Source organism: Tachyglossus aculeatus, chromosome X4 (assembly GCF_015852505.1).
Source record: "Tachyglossus aculeatus isolate mTacAcu1 chromosome X4, mTacAcu1.pri, whole genome shotgun sequence".
Lineage (NCBI taxonomy): Eukaryota > Metazoa > Chordata > Mammalia > Monotremata > Tachyglossidae > Tachyglossus > Tachyglossus aculeatus.
The window spans coordinates 18566544-18586567 of record NC_052098.1 but is presented as its reverse complement, the minus strand read 5'-3'; the positions used below and the strand labels follow the sequence as shown (position 1 = coordinate 18586567).

Here is a 20024-nt window from a genome sequence, read left to right as displayed (position 1 = left end):
ACTCCTTTTTATCCGTAACTTTAATTCTAGACACTCAGCTTCCCTCCCTCTCTGCTTCTGCCTCCAAGTCCAATGACTTGGAAGTGGGGGCCCTAGGAATACAGGGACCTGGGAGGGAAATGCAATGACTCTGGAGTGGGTTTGGGAGTTAGGAGCCCCCCACCCTCACCCCAGCCACACCCTCTAGGGTCTATGGATTTTCACAAAGATTTTCATATGATATCATCACATTCCTTTGCCAAACCTACATAACGGATAGCCGTTATTTCCTATCGACAGAGGGCCACCTGATTATTGCAAGTGCTGTCCATGGCCAGACTGGCTAGACCGTAAGCTCGTTGTGGACAGGTAACGTTTGTACTGACTGTTATATCGTACTCTCTCAAGTGCTTGATACAGTGCTCTGCATACAGAAAGCGCTCAATAAATACGATTGATTGATGATTGACTTATTGGCCACCTATTCTGGGTCAGCATAAACAGTAAAGAATCAGCACGTTTGTCAGTGTGTGTGCAGTGTTGTCTTTCCTGACTTCGAACAATCAATCAATGTTTGAGCACCTACTGTATGCAAGACACTGTACCTAGCAGTTGGGAAAGTACAATGGAGTTAAAAGATATGATCCTTGCCTGAAAGGAGCTTACTATCTAGCAGGAGAGACAGATCCTAAAGTAAACTACAGATAGGGCTTGGGCAGCACAAAAGTGCCACTGTAGGAGCTAGGGTTTATAAGGTGAGAAGAGTAGAAATTAATTGAGGAAGGCTTCCTGGTGGAGAAATGATTTCAGAAGAGCAATGAAGATGGGAAGGGCAATGGTCTGTTGGATATGAAGGGGGAGGATGGGTGGGAGGAGAGGGCAGGGGGAAGGAGGGGTGAACAAGAGGTCAGCAGCAGGAGAAGTGGTACCCAGGCCTAGTGAGTTTACTGGTAGAAACAGTATTTAAGTGCCAGCAATGTGGAAAGTACTGTACCAAGCAGTGGGAGAAAATGCAAGAGTGATATTTAGACACATTCCCTGACCAGTTCACAATCTAAGAGGAAGAGGAGGGTGGTGGTGGACACATAAGGAGAAATGTATCAGTGAAAAAACAAAAACAGCATAAAAGATAAAGACAAACTATGGAGTCTAGCTCTGCTACCCCTTGCCCTAGGGTAGGGATCAGGAAGGTGGGATGAGGGGCAAAAGATGAGGGAAAGAATTAAGTAATAAATGTCCCAACTTGTATTTATGACTGGTGAGCTTTCTCGTGCTCAAGTGTTCTATTTTGGAAACCATGCTTTGAGATGGATATTGATATCTTGAAATACCTTGGATAAGTGGATATCTTGGAGAAACAAGAATGAAAATAAGTCAAAAGACCTGGACCTATGAAGAGAATATCAAAGTTCAACCCAAGCATGAGAAGGCTGCCAGGCACAATATATTAGTTTAGAAAATACCTGAGGTTTTTCTGGAGGAAAGTAGCTATTACTCATTTGTTTCTTATAGTCACTAATTAAAAATAAATGGACTCAAATATTGACAAAATATTGGTTATTCCAGTTATTTTACTTTTCACTGAACATTTGTGTATGACAAGCATTTATTCTAACTAAGTATTGTTTGTGTAGTTTAGGTCCCTTTTTATCTTTTTCATCCAAACAAATCCTCTAATTTGTCTTGTTTCTAACAGGATCCTGGAAGGTGATTTTAAATTTAAAAGATTCAATAGAAAGAATAGTAAAATAAGAAGAAAAATGACTTGGCCCTCTAGGTGATGAGTTGAAATGTAGGAAGTAAATGGCCTCTTGTCACATTTTAATGTTATTATTAGTTTCACTGTACCATATAAACCCCAACTATAGATGACTCCACAGAGGCAAGGAAGATTGAAACCATGCATCTCACTGCAATAAAGCTCTTTATTATAGAGTGCTTTGGGGGAATTTTGCATTGGATGGCACTATTAAAAATGGTGTATGTGTATGTTCTGAAAACTGGACTGATCATAAAGAAAAACAAGGCAAAAATGGGGTAATTATTTTTCCGTAAAGTTAAATGATAAGTAAATAAAGAGCCAAGGTTTTGCCCAAAAGGTAAGAATTTAATTCCATAAATTTTTCTTAGGAGGAAGATTGGGAGTTAGGTTAGTGTTCTGTATGAATGAGAGACCTGGTTTTCGTTCATCTCCATCTGAGTATCTAACTCCTGCCCTGAGGCAACTGTTTACTCTGCTTACTGTCTGAACCCTAGCCTGGGCTTTAATCATTCTATTCAATGTAAGAATAATAACAATTATTATTATTTCTCTTATTATTATTATCATTATATTTGTTAAGCACTTAATATGTGGCAGGCACTGTACTAAGTAAGCCCTGGGACAGATACAAGATAATCATGTTGAACACAGTCCCTGCCCCACATGGAGCTCACAGTGTAAGGAGGGAGGAGAACAAGTATTGGATCCCCATTTTACAGGTGAAGGAACTGAGGCACAGAGAAGTTAAGCAACTTTCCCAAGGTGATGTATCAGGCAAATGGCAGAGCCGGGATTAGAACCCAGGTTCCCCTGATTCCCAGGCCCTTGCTCTTTCCACTAGTCCATGCTGCTTCTCCAAGTCAGAATACTTCAAAGGAAGGGGAAAGGGAAGTGCTTAAGCCTAGGTAAATTTTGCAGCATTTCAAAGTGAGAGAGCACTGTAAGTAATACTGGAATTAAAATGCAACAGCGCTATCACCAAAGAATGCCAAGGGAAGAGCATTTTTCAGGAAGGTGGCTATATGTAAAACCATAGTACCAGGAACAGTTCTGGTTGGCTCCATCTTAGAACAGACATATGAGAGCTGGAAAAGGTTCAGAGAAAGGCAACCAAATAATCTGAGAGATGGAGCAGCTTCCAGGTGAATGTAAACTGTAACGATTAGGCCTTTTTAGTCTGAAAGGTAACATGATGGAACTTGATAAAATCATGAAGGGTGTAGGTAGGGTGAAAATAGGTTGGTCAGTCACCGAACTCCACAGCACTCAAAGAAGAAAGCATCCATTTAAGCTCAGTGAACGAAAGGAAAAACTTCTTTACAGAATATGTTTAGCATGTGGACTCCCTTAATGTAAGAAATTGCGTAGGCTGGAAATGTCAGCAGTTTCCAGAAGCAGTTAGATACATCATAGTTGAGAGGCCCATCATGGAGAGGAGAGAGTTAGGAAAGTTAAATGGTACGTACACCCGTAACCATGTGAAAGAAGGATAATAATAATAATAATAATAATGGTATCTGTTAAGCGCTTACTATGTGCAAAGCACTGTTCTAAGTGCTGGGGAGGTTACAAGGTGATCAGGCTGTCCCACGTGGGGCTCACAGTTTTAATCCCCATTTTTTACAGATGAGGTAACTGAGGCCCAGAGAAGTTAAGTGACTTGCCCAAAGTCACACAGCTGACAGCGGAGCCGGGATTTGAACCCATGGCCTCTGACTCCAAAGCCCGGGCTCTTTCCACTGAGCCACGCTGCTTCTCATGAAGGATAACCTCCACCCAACTTTTGGATCATTCATTCATTCGTTCAATCGTATTTATTGAGCACTTACTGTGTGCACAGCACTGTACTAAGCACTTGGGAAGTACAAGTTGGCAACATATAGAGACGGTCCCTACCCCACAACGAGCTCACAGTCTAGAAGGATCACAGTTGGAGACAAAGCACGGGGCTGGGTGGACTTTTGGTCCGACCCAGTAATGCCATTTCTATTGTTCTTTGATCAGTGCGAGACTTTCCTGGAAGCGGTATGTAGCCTGAGATTATTTTTTGAAATGGTATTTGTTAAGCACTTACTATGTGCAAGGCACAGTACTAAGCGCTGGGGTAGAGTCAAGGTTGTCAAGTTGGACACAGTCCTGTCCCACATGGAGCACACAGTCTTAATCCCCATTTTTCAGAGGAGGTAATTGACACACAGAGAAGTGAAGTGACTTGCCCATTATATGACCCACAAATATTTATTCCTGAATCAGGGAAAATAATGCATTAAGAAATTATATTAGCTTGTTTTCAATGTCTTCCAAATGCTCTGTTACTGTACTCATACTTTGGCATTTTAATTTTCAAATGCTTTTTATAATTCTAGAGAGAGATTGTGTTAGTCACATAAAAACTAAGGGCCTACTGCTATTTTTAGTCTGAGAAATCTCATCATTGCTCAGTTGTCTGGATCAACAAGTTTCTTGCATAAAATTTTAATCCGTTATAGCTGTAAATAAAATCTGAAAATGATTAAGGTGTTCTCAGATTTCATGCTACCTTTTTCACTACTTTTCTTCCTCTTCTTTCTGTCGTTCGTTTTTATCTGTCACTTAACATTTTGTCCTATTGTTTTGCTTTTCAAACTTTCTATTTTAGATACCTGTTATTCAGTCACCAAAGTCTATTATACCCAAGTTTTAAGAATCTGATTGGAGTAATCAGTAAAATAAAAATATAATTTTTGAATGTTTTAAAAGATGAAGACCTATTAGTAGTGGTAACGAGAAGCAGCGTGGCTTAGTGGAAAGAGCACAGCCTTGGGAGTCAGAGATTGTGGGTTCTAATCCCGGCTCCACCACTTGTCAGCTGTGTGACTTTGGGCAAGTCACTTAACTTCTCTGTGCCTCAGCTACCTCATCTGTAAAATAGGGGTTAAGACTGTGAGCCCCACATGGGACAATCCTATTACCTTGTATCTACCCCAGTGCTTAGAACAGTGCTTGGCACATAGTAAGTGCTTAACAAATATCATTAGTAGTAGTACCAAACTGTCATAATGGAACAAATCCCCTTACAATCTTTATCACTTAAAAAAATCTAAAAACAAATTAAGCAGGAAAATACCAAGATCCTAAATACCTGCATATTTAAATTAAATTCAGCCTTTTTCCAATCACATTTTACATTTTGAGGGAAGACCGATCCCTGATAATAGGATATTGATGTCAAAGCTGTAGCTTTAAGTGAATTTCCAAATCAAGATTTATCCTTTGCAGATGGGATGGGGAGGGATGACCCAGAACCGTCAATTAAGAACTATTTTATTTCTTGATCAGATATCTATGAGTAATATGAATTTTTATCAAACTAAAAGCCTGCATCTGGGATATGAGCTCATAGAACAATATTTTTAATATCATTTAATACTATATTTGTATTCAATTTAAATCATTATCCTAATGAAATATTCAGTAGTCTGCATTTCAAATCTATCTTCATATTGGAGGTACTTGGATGTCAACATGTAGAATTAAAGCAGAATTCAGGAGCCGTTGGGTTTAATTATTGTTCTGTGTCAATATATTTTAATTTCAATTTACTGTTGTAAAAACATCTCTGGCATTGTTTCGCAAAGTCATATTTCAAAACGGTAGCAGTGGTAGGAGAAAAATATTTGAAAAAAATTAATTTTTAAACATTTTGAAATCAGAATTGGGTAGATTCTTGGAATAATTAGATTGATAATGTCGGGAAGGATATGGGATTATCCGTATTATAAAGGAGTAGGAAATTAATTGGATTAAGTAATTTTTTTAGTTTTCAGTGATTAGCTTTCCCAAGGGAAAGCCTCCAGGTATCTAAGATAGGAAAACAATAGTCCATATTTCAAGATTTAGAAGATGAAAGGGACTTTTTGTTGCCATTTGCAGAAACACAAACTCCATTATCTGGAAGAGTGGGGAATAGAATGAGCATAGATCATTGAAATCCACAAATAATCCAAATGTCTTATTTTGGCCTCCTCGTGAAATATCACTGTGTGGAAGAAAAACTTCACAAACTGCGTTATGTTTAGCAAAAGTATGTCAGAGACAAGCTTATTTCTACTAGCGCTTCTTCCAGCACTAGGAGGGAGAGGCAATTGAGTGGCAGAGATTCACCTGCTAGTCAAGGCCAGCTCAACTTCAAGCAATACAGAGTTTCTTTATATACTGTTGGTACAGCATTCCAAATGATAAGAAGAGTACAATATAAGGGAAATACTTTAGGATAGAAAGCAGATAAGGGCATTTTTTCTAGGTGATCTGATATTACTGATAAGCAGGGCCAGGGGTCTTGATTAACTCAAGAGAGTAGTTTCATCTCATCTCAAATCGAACTTGGCTACTCATTCATTTGTTCAATCGTATTTATTAAGCACTTACTGTGTGCAGAGCACTGTAGTCGATTTGAGTCAATCAAGTCATTGAATTATTTGAGTCAAGCAAATAGCCAGACTTGGCTTGAGTAGGTCAAGTCATCGAGCTATTCCAGAGTGGTCAAGTAGGCTCTTAAACAGAGAAAGGTGTCACCGAAGGACCTGTTAAACCCAGAGAACTGGCTAATATTGCCATTATGAGGGCCTCTGGGATTCCTCCAGACATCTGTTCTCCCTCTTACTTAGGCTGTGAGCCCCAGGTGGGACCTGATGATCTACCCCAATGCTTAGTCCGGTGTGGGGTACAGAGTAGGCACTTAACAAGCCCCACGATCAATCTATGATATTTATTGCACCCTAGGTGCAGAGCCCTGTACTAAGTGCGCAGGAGAGTACCACTGAATCAGCAGACGCATTCCCTGCCTACAGTGGGACAGACAATAATCTGAATAAGTAATTTATAGTAAATAATGTAAAGATTGGTATGTGTGCTGTATGGGTGGGGCGGATTGCAAATGGCCCAATCCCCGTTATTAGTATTCCATTTCTGTCATAATAATAATAATGATGATGGTATTTGTTAAGCGCTATGTACCAAGCACTGTTCTAAGCACCGGGGTAGATGCAAGGTAATCAGGTTGCCCCACGTGGGGCTCACAGTCTTCATCCCCATTTTACAGATGAGGTCACTGAGGCCCGGAGAAGTGAAGTGACTCGCCCGAGGTCACACAGCAGACAGGTGACAGAGATGGATTAGAACCCACGCCCTCTGACTCCCAAACCCAGGCTTTTTCCAGTGAGCCACACTGCTGCTTACAACTGTCAAATGCCTGAATTTCGGGGGATGGATGGGGAGAAACACTGTTTCCTGCTCGCCCTCCTTTCTGCCTTGATTGACTGCTAAGCAACACGTTTGTTTTGCCTTTACACCACTAGCCTGGGGAATGGAGGCATGCACAGGAATTGTGGAAATTGGGAAACAATTTTAAAAGTCCCAAAAGGGAGTGGGGGAATACCATCACAATGTATTTTGAAAAAGCTTTAATTTACTCTTATATTCTTCTCATAGACTCTTTCCAAACTAATGACTATGTTTTTAAATTATTAAGCACATTATAAATGCTAAATGCTGGTTATTCTTCCCTCTCAAACCCTGCCCTCTCCCTGACTTTCCCATCATTGTTGACGGCACTACCATCCTTTCCATCTCACAAGCCCGCAACCTTGGTGTCGTCCTCGACTCCGCTCTCTCGTTCATCCCTCACATCCAATCCGTCACCAAAACCTGCCGGTCTCACCTCTGCAACATTGCCAAGATCCGCCCTTTCCTCTCCATCCAAACCGCTACCCTGCTCATTCAAGCTCTCATCCTATCCCATCTGGATTACTGCATCAGCCTCCTCTCCGATCTCCCATCCTCCTGTCTCTTCCAAGTTCAGTCTATACTTCACACTGCTGCCCAGATCATCTTTGTGCAGAAACGCTCTGGGCATGTTACTCCCCTCCTCAAAAATCTCCAGTGGCTACCAGTCAACCTATGCATCAGGCAAAAACTCCTCACCCTCGGCTTCAAGGCTGTCCATCACCTCGCCCCCTCCTACCTCACCTCCCTTCTCTCCTTCTACAGCCCAGCCCGCACCCTCCGCTCCTCTGCCGCAAATCTCCTCACCGTGCCTCGTTCTTGCCTGTCGCGCTGTCGACCCCTGGACCACGTCATCCCCCTGGCCTGGAATGCCCTCCCTCCACACATCCGCCAAGTTAGCTCTCTTCCTCCCTTCAAAGCCCTACTGAGAGCTCACCTCCTCCAGGAGGCCTTCCCAGACTGAGCCCCCTCCTTCCTCTCCCCCACCTCTCCCTACCCATCCCCCCACCTTACCTCCTTCCCCTCCCCACAGCACCTATATATATGTATATATGTTTGTACATATTTATTACTCTATTTTATTTGTACATATTTATCCTATTCATTATATTTTGTTAATATGTTTTGTTTTGTTTTCTGTCTTCCCCTTCTAGACTGTGAGCCCGCTGTTGGGTAGGGACCGTCTCTATATGCTGCCAACTTGTACTTCCCAAGGGCTTAGTACAGTGCTCTGCACACAGTAAGCACTCAATAAATATGATTGAATGAATGAATGAATGAATGAATTCTGTTTTTGCTATTGTTTTTGCTTTGCTAAAAATATAGTCATTAAGTTTTCTTGCCTCAAATTTTGGTTTGTAACCTAGGTGCCTTCATCCTCCGTCAGTCAATCAGTGGTATTTATTGAGTGCTTACTGGGTGCAAAGCACTGTACTAAGCGCTTGGGAGAATACGATGCAACAGAGTTGATGGACATGATCCCTGCCCACAAGGACCTTACAGTCTAGAGGGGGAGACCGACATTAAAATACATTTCAGATATGTACAGAAGTGCTGGGGTCTGAGGGTGGGGTGAATATCAAGTGCCCAAAGGGTACGGATCCAAGTGCATAGGCAATGCAGAGAGGGCATAGGGAAACTGAGGGCTTAATTGGGGAAAGCTGTTATTTTGGGCTTGAGGCTGGGCTTGAGGCTGTTTTGGTGTTTTTTTTAATATACTATTAATGGTATTTGTTAAGTGCTTACTATGTGCCAGGCATTGAACTAAGCACTGGGGTAGATAAAAGCTAATCATGTTGGACACAGTCCATATCCTATGTGGGGCTCATAGTCTTAATCCCTATTTTACAGATGAGATAACTGGGGCTCAGAGAAGTTAAGAGACTTGCCCAGAGTCACACAGCAGACATGTAGCAGAGCTGGTTCCTGGCCTCTCCCATTCTGGCCAGTGTCTTTGTGTTCAGGCTGACCCCATCCAGCCAACTCTAGTTTTGTTTAGGGTGGCCTTTCTTCACTGTCCGCTACAAGTCTCCTTTTATCCCTCCATGCTGAGGTCATTCATTCATTCAGTCATATTTATTGAGTGCTTACTGTGTGCAGAGCACTGTACTAAGCGCTTAGAAAGTACAATTCATCAGCAGACACAATCCCTGCCCACAATGGGCTCACAGTCTAGAAGGGGGGAGGCAGACATCAAAACAAGTAAACAGACATCAATAGCATCAATATAAATAAATAGAATTGTATAGATATATATCAGAACAAGTTAAAAAGGCATTAATATAAATATAATTATAAATATGTACTTATGTACACAAGTGCTGTGGGGCTGGGAGGGGGATAGAACAAAGGGAGCGAGTTGGGACAAGGTGGGGGGATGGGGAGCTGAGGAAAAGGGGGGCTTAGTGTGGGAAGGCCTCCTGGAGGAGGTGAGCCTTCAGTAGGGCTTTGAAGGGCGAAAGTGTGATTGGCAGATTTGAGGAGGGAGGGCATTCCAGGCCAGAGGGTCATCCTTTGGGGAAAAAAGACTCATTATGGCTTCATTTGGCTACCCCTCAAAATGATCAGGTGGTCCTATGTCTCACCCAATGGATAGAACTGTGCAAAGTAGAGTCTTCCTGTGGCTAGTGTAATTCAACTACTGTGTGGCTGCAAAAAAATCCAGAGCAGAATATCCTTGATATAGATTATTTTTTTAGTTTGCACCAATAATATCATCAAGTGGATAGACAAAGGTTAACAAAGCCTGTGTTTGTCTCATTAAAACTGTAAAGCTCATTTATGGCTGAGGGCATAGATTATCTTTTTGTCATTGTTTAATGAAACAAATATGAAGATGACTCAATGTGTTCACCTGAATGTATTCTGCATAAATTAGATCAATAGAAAACTTTAGGGTAAATTGATTTTTCCATGTTGTGGTCATATTGGCACTCAACAATTACAAAGCCTTCCATTCAAAAAATCACAATAGGGCTAATTTCCAGCAACGTCATTGCCTTCTTTGTAGTGTGCAAATGGGTTATGGGTGTCAAAATGAAATTAATTATTTTGATGATGTGTTAAGAGCTCTGTGGGCCTTTACTTAATTGCCCCTTCTGAAACTCAAAAGATTGGCAAATTAGAGCTGTCATAAATTAGCGGTTGTTTGTAATGTTTTTAATAAAAGTGATTATAGAGGAAAAAGTCCAGTGGAAAGAGAATCAAATGTAATAGTTTTGAAAAGATGGACAGCACATCATTTCTCCTATGTGCAATTATTTTTAATGAGATCTATCCCTCTTAATATGTCCTCTACCAAAAAAACTGTAGTTGTCTTGTAGTTTAATCAGCATTAAATTAGGCAGTAAGATCAACATAGTCCAAAGGCATAATCAGGGCTGTTTAATTTCTAATTGTTTAGTCAGGCTAAATCAATAATAGTGCAGATACATAAAGGGATGAGAAAACTGTAACTTTAGGAAAAGTGATTAGGTATTGTCATTTAAGTTGACAAGCCTCTGTAATACCAGGAGAGACTTAGGTAGTTGATGATTTGGACTAAAAGGCCTTAAGAAGGGAACATATTGTTCCTATTCCCCTTTTATTTATTCATTCTTGTTTAATCAATCAATCAGTGGTATTTATTGAGCGCTTACTGTGTGCGGAACACAGTGCTAAGTACTTGAGAGAATACAATACGTCTTGTTTAGGGGAGGAAAGTTGAAAATATATGTAAGTATGGGGTGTGTAAAGATGCCCAGGTTTTATAGAGTAATTTCAAGAATGTTTTCCGTTATTAAAATGTTTAAAAAGAATGGCATCATGGATTATGAGTATATGGTTTTTTGGTAAAGGAATAGACAGATAAGTAGCATATGTGTGCTCAGGTAGTTGGAAAATCAGATGTGTGACTGATATTCTCATCAATATCTCAAGCACACAAAGATAGTTCCTTGATATGTGCCTCTCGATAGCCGGACCTAAATCTAGTTCGGGGACTTTCAACCAGATTTGCAAAATGAATGAGAAAGTCATTAATGATTTCTATCAGTGAGTCGGTCAACAAGAAATTCCTGACCATTGGCTTTAAGGCTCCAAATCCACTCTCTCCTTTCTACTTGTCCATTCCCTTCTGCCGCGACACCAAAGCTGGTATTCTTCATTCCTCTCATGCTCACCTACTCACTGGGCCTCTCTCTCCTGTCTTCTGCCTCTCATCTGCTCACATCCTTCTTCCCGCCTGGAACTCCCTCCCCCTTCAAATCCACCAGACTGCAGCTTGCTCCATTTTTAAAGCCCTTCTGAAATCACATCTCATCCCGGAGGTGACAGTAGACTGTAAGCTTGCCGTAGACAACGAATGCCTCTATCTACACTCCCAAATGCTTAGTTCAGTGTTCTGCACACTTATGTACATAGCTACAATTTATTTGTATTGATGTCTACCTCCCCCTCTCTAGACTGTAAATTCGTTGTGGGTGGGGAATGTGTTTATTGTTGTATCGTACTCCCCCTAGCACTTAGTACAGTGCTTTGCACCTAGTAAGTGCTCAATAGATATGAATGAATGAATGAAAATGAATGAATGAAAGAACTACCTTTGAGGTCTCCCTCAATTAATTTCTCTTCTTCACATAATATATATATATATCTCAACCTTTCACCTCAGTACTTTTGCACCAACCAGGTACTTGTGTACTCACAAACACCTCTAGCACTTCTGTACATATCAATTTACATACCCTATTACTTAAGAACTCACTCATCTACATATCCCGTTCCCTTCCTCCTCTCTGTAAATTATTTAAACATCTGCATTCCACCCCCACCCCATGCTAGATCTAGGTGCTGCTTTTCATTCGATTAAGATTCATGTTCGTTCTTGTAGGGTTTTTTAATGGTATTTATTAAGCGCTTATGTGTCAGACACTTTACTAAGCACAGGGGGAGATACGATATAATCAGGCTGGACACCGTCCTTGTCCCACGTGAGGCTCACACTCTTAATCCCCATTTTTACAGATGAGGAAACTGAGGCACAGAGGAGTTCTGTGACTCACCCAAGGTTTTTGTTTTTGGACTGGGTTTGGAGCTAAATGCCATGAAGCCAAGATGGGCAGTGGAATCTTGGAAGTTCACTCTGTGCCTGCGCTAGGAAGGCTTTCACTGCCGGGACTGGCCTTAGTACATTTCAATACAAGATTACCTAAAGGACTTTGCTTATTCTTAACATTAAATAACTGCAGTGAAATTTAATTGGACCAAAAAGGGTTGTGGGTTGGCCCAGTAGAGACTCTGTAATCTACCCAATTTCAAGCTAGGACACTTAATATATCTAGAATTCTCCCCTCAGCTGGAAAGACAGCTAATGATGCAGCAGGAAATGCGGGAGCGACAAATGGCTATGCAGATTGCCTGGACTCGGGAATTTCTCAAGTATTTTGGAACATTTTTTGGCATTGCGGCAGTATCTCTAACAGCTGGGTAAGTGTGAACGTTTAGTACTTCTAGGTAAAAATCAAATAACATTATATTATGCCATTCATTGTTTCTCCTTACCTTATGACAGTCTCTAGAACTGGGCTGAAGTACAATTCTTACGTGACAAATTAGTATTTATTCAAAACTGTTGCTTCTGTCTCTTCCTGTGGTGCGCATTTGCCTGTTTCTCTTCATTAGTAACAAATTATTATTGAAGGCGTGGCCAAAACAATGCAAGTAGATTCTATACTGCTTTCTGCATTACTAGACTGAATGATAGATCAATAACAAAAATTGTGTTCCTTGAGACAATTCTGATGTGGGAACCAAAGGAACATAGTTTGGTTGCAAAAAAAATGAAGGGCCCTGTAATTTGAGGGTGATAGATTAAGTAGAATTTCTTGATTTGTAAACTTAATCCTGTGGTATATTTGAGCATCCAAATATTGATTCTTTCTTGGTGACATGTATATCAATTCTCTCTGTATGTATGTTTTTTAGGCTTACATAATCCTAGAAAGGGGTTCATTAGATGTATTCTTTTTTATAATTCAATCATAAATTTAGTTGCAACCACAAAATTTCGTCGACTAGTGTTATAGAAAAAAAGTGTGGGACTCGCTCACTCCATTCCCCTCCACACTTAATTTCACTAAAACACATTCCACCCCTTTCCACACCCTTCTAAAAAGTCATTCACCACAAGCCCACAAGCCATTCCCTGACTGATTTCCCCCCCCCCCGCTCCATCCCCCCACCACACACACACACACACACACACACACACTTTTTTGGTCATGCTATTCATATATTATTTATATACTTAGATAGTGTTTATACTGTAAGCTGGTTGTGGGCAGGAAACACTTCTACCGCCCAAATGCTTAGTACAGTGCTCTGCACACAGTAAGCACTCAAAAAATATGATTGATTGATCAATCACTTGTGCCTGTTAGTTATACCTAAATTCTCACTGTTCACTTTAATATATTCATCAATTTTTGTTTATTGTCTCCTTCACCAGAATGTAACCTCCAGGGCAGGGATTGCATCTCTTATTCCTTTTACATGTTCCCCAAATACCTAGTACAGTGTTCTGCACACAGAAGACACTCAATACTGATAGAGTATATTAAAGTATGAAATAATTATCCTGTATTGTTAATAACAAGAAGAATGACAATCACGATAATAATTATGGTGTTGAGCGCTTACTACGTACCAAGCCCTGCTCTAAGCACAGGGGTAGATACAAGGTAATCAAGTTGGACATAGTCCCTGTCCCACATGGAGATCACAGTCTTAATCTCCATTTTACAGATGAGGTAACTGAGACACAGAGAAGCGAAGTAACTTGCCCAAGGTCACACAGCAGACATGTGGCGGAGCCGGAATGAGAACCCACATCTTCTGACCCCCAGGCCCGTGCTCTTTCCACTAGGCCACATCACTTAATGTTTAAATATTTAAATATTTTGCAGTTATCTAAAATCTAGGTATTCTCCTCTTTGCTGACTTCAACACGGAATCCATGTGTCATGAAGGGTTCTTCTTTGTGAGTAGGAAGTCAAAATAGAAAACCGTTGGGAATGCCGATCGCCGTTTAAGTATTTCCTCCATTCTCCATTCCCATACACCCAAGCATTTGTCATAGAAATTCAATGGGAAGAATTGCCTGGCTTCTCCCAGGTTCAGATTAGTCCCACCCACCCTCACAGGGAGTGACGTATCGACATTTACATAAAGTCGGTCACCCACGTACACTCAAGCAGACACACACACCTGTCTTACAGGGAAGTAGGACTGTGGCTATTTAAATATTAAAAAATTAAGCAGCATGGCCTAGTGGAAAGAGCATGGGCCTGCGAGTCTGAGGATGTGGGTTCTAATCCAGGCTCCACTACATGTGGGAAGATGCACTTTTCCTGTCTCTCCGGCTCGAGCCCTCCTAACCAGTAAGCTGACTGGAAGACAGTGAGAGATAGCAACAAGATAGCAGCAAGATAGCAGCTCCCATAAGGGAAGGAGTACGAAGCCTTTCTCCCACCACCTAACTCTCATAAGGCCAACTATCTAAGCAGCCTATCAGTGGAGTGCAACCCATTATAATGAAACGCAATTCATTTTTCTTCTCTCCAGATTGTATCCCCTTTCTACCAGAGCACTCATGCACCACTGCTATGCACCCATAGTATTTCTGTTCACTTCGACTTAAATGGCCTACTAGTTAAGCTCTTACTCATCTACATGTCTATTTTTCCTTTCTCTTCTTCTTTCTGTTAAAAAATGTTTTATTTATCTCTCCGGTGAGAATGTAAACACCTTAAGGGTGGGGATCATGTTTGCTAACTATTGTACTCTTCCAAACGCTTAGTACAGTGAGGCCTGGCCCTGGTTCTTAATATGGGGGTGAGCAATCCGTTGGCCAGCTCAAGCACTGTGTTCTAGCTGGCAACGAAACATAAAACCACATGGATCAACCCGCATTCCCATTACTGGCATCTAATAAATTGTGTCGTAAAACAGCATGATAGATAGGATGAGGAGGTCACACATTCCTTGAGAGAAACGCCCATGCCGTTTGACCATCATTTCATGGCCAGCCGAATAAGATTTGAGCTGACGTCTCCTCATCGAAGCCACCTACAAAGAAGCACAACAGGACGGATCAAGCCCTCTGTCTCATTCTTGTGTTCGGGCAACCCAGATCTTGAGACCATGTGGTCAGTATTCAAGGACACCACAATACAACACAACCGCGTATCTTCTTGGCTTTACCAAAAGAAAACATCAAGATAGAGTCCATGGAAATGACAGTGAGGTCAAGCAGCTGCTTGAGGTCATGCATAATCAACATTGAACATGGATCAACAACAGGAAACCCTGCTGGCAAAACAGTGGTCTCTTAACCAGTCATATTTATTGAGCACTTTTTGCAGAGCACTGTACTACACACTTGGGAGAGTATAGTATAACACAGTTGGTAGACATGTTCCCTGCCACAACAAGCTGACAGTCTAGAGGGGGAGACAGACATATCATACTCTTTTACAATGTCATAATCTATTAGATGCAGGTAATGGGAATGCAGGTTGATGCATGTGGAAAAGTGGAAATAAATAAATAAACAAAGGAAATGTTTCCTAAATGCTTTGATTCCCTTACCAGCAACATTTGTCCTTTATCTCATATTTTCAAGCAAATAGTTTTTTTTAATACATAGCCAGCTTATTTGGAATTAGCTCCTTTAGGTATTAATCATGGGGTTGCTGTTGGTTGATTGATATTGTGTTTATTAACAACTGGATTTTCAAGGGGCAAAGTTTGACAAGGAAACACCCTCTTTTATGCTTCTCTTTTGCACCTGAGTGCAAGCTGGGCTTGAACCCTTTGACACGTCAGTAAAACCGGCAGTTGTGGTGTACAAATAGAAGAGATATCTGGGGTGCAAAGGGGAGAATGAAACTGTGGCCTTACATCGCCTTTGTATTCCAGCGTGGACCACCATGTGACCAAAATAAGTGAAGTACTTGATTAAACCAAGAAAAACCAAGCTACTCGATATCCCAAGCTGAATCACTTGTTCCAAGCGGAATAGCTGCTCGGATTTAGTTATGCAGGGCCCGACAACTCCCCAGTGTCTTCTTCTGTCTGTTTTCTTTTGGGTACACGTATTCCCCACAAAGTGACATGACACCATATTCATGAATGAGGGATTCTCAAGTAAGGATTCCACAGGGAGCACATACCTTCAGAAAAATATGAGTACATACAAGTCCTGAATGAGTCAAAACTTAAATAGAAATAGAGGTATTTGTCCTGAAAACCAGGTAAGATTTTTCCAGTGGCGTTAAAAGTATCTTTTTGGAGCTGCTACCCATGCAAGAGTGTTTTAATCACTGATGTTTCTTTTTCTTTTTTTTGAACAGAGCAATCAAAAACAAGAAACCTTTCCTCTTTTTCCCACTAATTCCACTAAGTTTTGTCTTTGCCTATGAATATGACATGGGTTATGGAACCCTTCTACACAGAATGAAAGGTAGGCCTTGACAAAATGACAGTTGGTTTCTTTATCCTATTTTGTTCTCTAGTATTCAGCATGCATAACCAATTCAACTAATTATCGTAAGGGTCACTTCAGTGACAAGTTGCGTATTACATATCTTCTGACCCCATGAGTCTGAGATCAAACGATGGGTACGTCTGCAGGAGCCAAGCATATTTTAGAGACAAGTTACGTAACTTCTCTGTGCCTCACTGTCCCCATATATAAAATGGGGATTTAGTACCTGCTCTCCCTCCTACTTAGTGAGCCCCATGTGGGACAGGGACTGTGTCCAACCTGATTATCTTGTATCTACCCCAGTGCTTAGTACAGTGCTTGGCACCTAGTAAGTGCTTAACAAATACTAATTATTATCATTATTTATTATTACATGTTTCCATGGAGTTCAGGCAGCCTGGTAGTAGAGTGAGGGGGGAGCAAGCAGCAACTGTTAACTGGGTGGATTCCCAGCCCAATCTTGTCCAATCTATCATTTTTCAGTTCTCTTGGGCTGAATTGTGTCAAAAAGTACTAGTTGCCAATACTTCTTTGATTGATTTTTTGATTGATTGGTCGGCTAAGTAAGATCACGTTAGCATCACAAAAGAAAAAGGTCATCTGGGAATCATTAGACTGTAAACTCCTTCTGGCCAGGGATCGTGTGTACCAACTATACTGTGCTCTCCCAAGCGCTTAGTACAGTGCCCTGCACACAGGAAGTGCTTAATAAATACCTTTGATTAATTGATTGGGAATGTTTTTCAACCTGGGGTCAGGCTTGCCCTGTGCTGAAAAGCCCTACATGAATGCCTCTATGCAGGCTTGACCCTGTCTTACTCACGAAAATAATCTAATATGCAAAGAACATGTCAAAATTATTAATGAAGTCAGTGTGTTTATTTTTTAGTAGCAATGTTGACTCAAACATAATACAATTAAAAGTATGTAATACTCTTGTAGGAATAGAACAGGATGGAGCTAGCTAGCTAGACCACCAGGATATTGTAAAATCCAAACAGCCTTGTGTTCAGCAAATTCATGTCTATCAAGATAAGAAAAAGACAACTCAGAAAACTTGGGCTACAGTCCTCTTTTCACCTGGGTCTGTGCACACAAATTCAGGCTTCAGAAGTACATGTTGGCTCAAATCATTTGGATATCTTTGTAGAGTCATCCTGTTTTGAAATATCCAGTTGATTTAAGCCAGTGTGCATTCAATATCCAGATAATTTGGGTCTGCAAAACTATGCTCTGATAGACAGATGACGCTACTGGGAGATAGTATTCCCAACTAATTTTCCAATTTCCAGCACCCTTGTACTCATGGAATTTGGGGTGTGAATGGCAACGCTCTGTCAGGGAAACACATATCACTAGTCCGGCAGCCGAGCCTACTCCACGAACATCCCCGAATGGCTGTAATTGACATGCAACATTTCAAATGTCTTTTCCACCTGCCACCCTCTATTTACCCTCTTGGTTTCCATCATTTGCTCAATGTCACTACCTCTCTAGGTAATCTCTGTATCGGTCCTCGAGGCCACACAGGCTGATGGTAAATTGAGGGTGACAGGTGGAATAGTTGTTTCTCTCTGGCTCCTTTGGAGGGGCTCCCGAGTAAGAACACTTCAAGCCCAATTTTAGCACTTGGCATGTGAACATGTTAGATGGAAAAGGAATCTAGAACCCCAGTGATTTTTAAGCAGCTGACAATAGCTGCTCAATTCTAATTTCCTTCACCTCTATAAGAGAGTAATGGTTTGAAAACATAGCAATTGCAGTATTCCACTATATAATGGATGTCATTCATTTTAAACAATGGTATAGTTTTTCTCGTACCTTCCTATTTAATTTTTGGGCCAAAGGCAGCAGAAACGAAGTGTTAGAAGTTTGGGTGAAAAATAATAAGAAAATTGAGATTTCTTTTTTTTATGGGATTGGTTCGGTGCTTACTATGTGCCAGGCACTGAACTACATGCTGGGGTAGATATAGGCTAATCAGGTTGGATACAGTCCCTGTCCCACATGGGGCTCACAGTCTTAATCCCCATTTTACAGATGAGGTAACTGAGGCCCAGACAAGTGGCAGATCCAGGATTAGAATCCCAGGCCGTTGCTCTGTCGGTTAGGCCACACTGCTAGGGAATTTGCTACTTACCATTTCTCCGAGTGCTGCCTGACTCAGTACACCACAGGAACCCCTCCCCTCTTAATCCAAACCCCGTCAATAGGTCTCTGTGGCTCATATCTCTTGCTCCGCCACTGTTGCATGTATTAATTATAAGCACCTAGGAGGCCAAGCACGGTGTCTTTGAAACTGTCTACATCACCACAGGGGTCGTATTTCGTTTCTGATGAGGAGGATGATTTGAGGTTCAGTTTTCTAAAATATTTCTCTAGCAAATCAGTGTACTTATTTCCAAAATGTAAAAATGGAAATGATATCAACTCCAACTGAAAGAGCCCAGGCCTAGAAGTCAGAGGACCTGGATTCTAATCCCGGCTCTGCCACGTTCCTGCTATGTAACCTTGGACCTTAGTGCCTCAATTTCCTCACCTGAAAAATGGAGATTCAAAATCTGTTCTCCCTCCCTCTTAGACTGTAAGCCCCCTGTGGGACAGGGACTGGTATCCAACTGCCTATACTGCATCTACCCAGTGTTTAGCACAATGCTTGGCACTCATTAAGGCCTTAACAAATACCACTATCATTATCATTATTAATAAATCATTCTCATAAAGTATCTTTTAAAATCATTAATCAGTTTCTTGCATTTCATGTGCTTTATTTAAGGTGAAGCGGAGAACATACTTGAAACAGAAAATGAGAAATTGCAGCTCCCAAAAGGAATGATCACATTTGAAAGCCTGGAAAAAGCCAGAAGAGCTCAGAGCAAATTCTTCATAGAAAAATGAAGGGATATTTCTAACAATCAATACTCAAAGCGTAAATGATTTGTGTGAAATCATGTTTTTTTCTTGATTTTAAAAATGGTCAAGTTACTTCATATGTGCTTTTTAAAAAAATAAGAATTTGGCACATTTAATATCTGATTATGGATAATACTCCTAAAGGGCAATATTTCCCTTTTACATCTTTCATGTGCTGTAGTTGGGTTGCAAACATCCAGAACTACAATAGTGAACGGTATTATTTTCAACTCTTCGGCACCAATTTCCTGTGGCTGCCACTCCTCAAAAATAATGACCCCATAATAAGGATGAAACCAACTAATCTATAAACTACAGTTAGGGAGCAGTGAGGAGCATCATGGCCTCCTGGAAAGAGCCCGAGCCTGGGAGTTACAGAACCTAGGTTCTAATCCCGACTCCACCACTGGCCCGCTGTGTGACCTTGGGCAAGTCACTTAACTTCTCTGTGCCTCAGTTTCCTCATCTGTAAAATGGGGATTTAATACCTGTTCTCCCTCCTACTTAGACTGTGAACCCTGTGTGGGTTCACACATTTGTGTCTCCACTCTACAAGAGCGCTTGACAAATACCATGATTAAT

At 41.1% G+C, this 20024-nt stretch overlaps 1 protein-coding gene across 1 annotated transcript in view; it reads left to right on the top strand.

The window, feature by feature from the left end:
- PLGRKT (plasminogen receptor with a C-terminal lysine) overlaps window positions 1–19480 on the top strand; it is a 37736-nt gene extending 18256 nt beyond the window's left edge. The window contains exons 3-5 of the mRNA XM_038769848.1: window positions 12339–12469; window positions 16396–16505; window positions 19306–19480. Of these exons, the coding sequence (XP_038625776.1) occupies window positions 12339–12469; window positions 16396–16505; window positions 19306–19427 (363 nt within the window). The 3' untranslated portion in view covers window positions 19428–19480. The remainder of the gene's footprint in view (window positions 1–12338; window positions 12470–16395; window positions 16506–19305) is intronic.
- The last annotated feature ends 544 nt before the right edge of the window (window positions 19481–20024 follow it).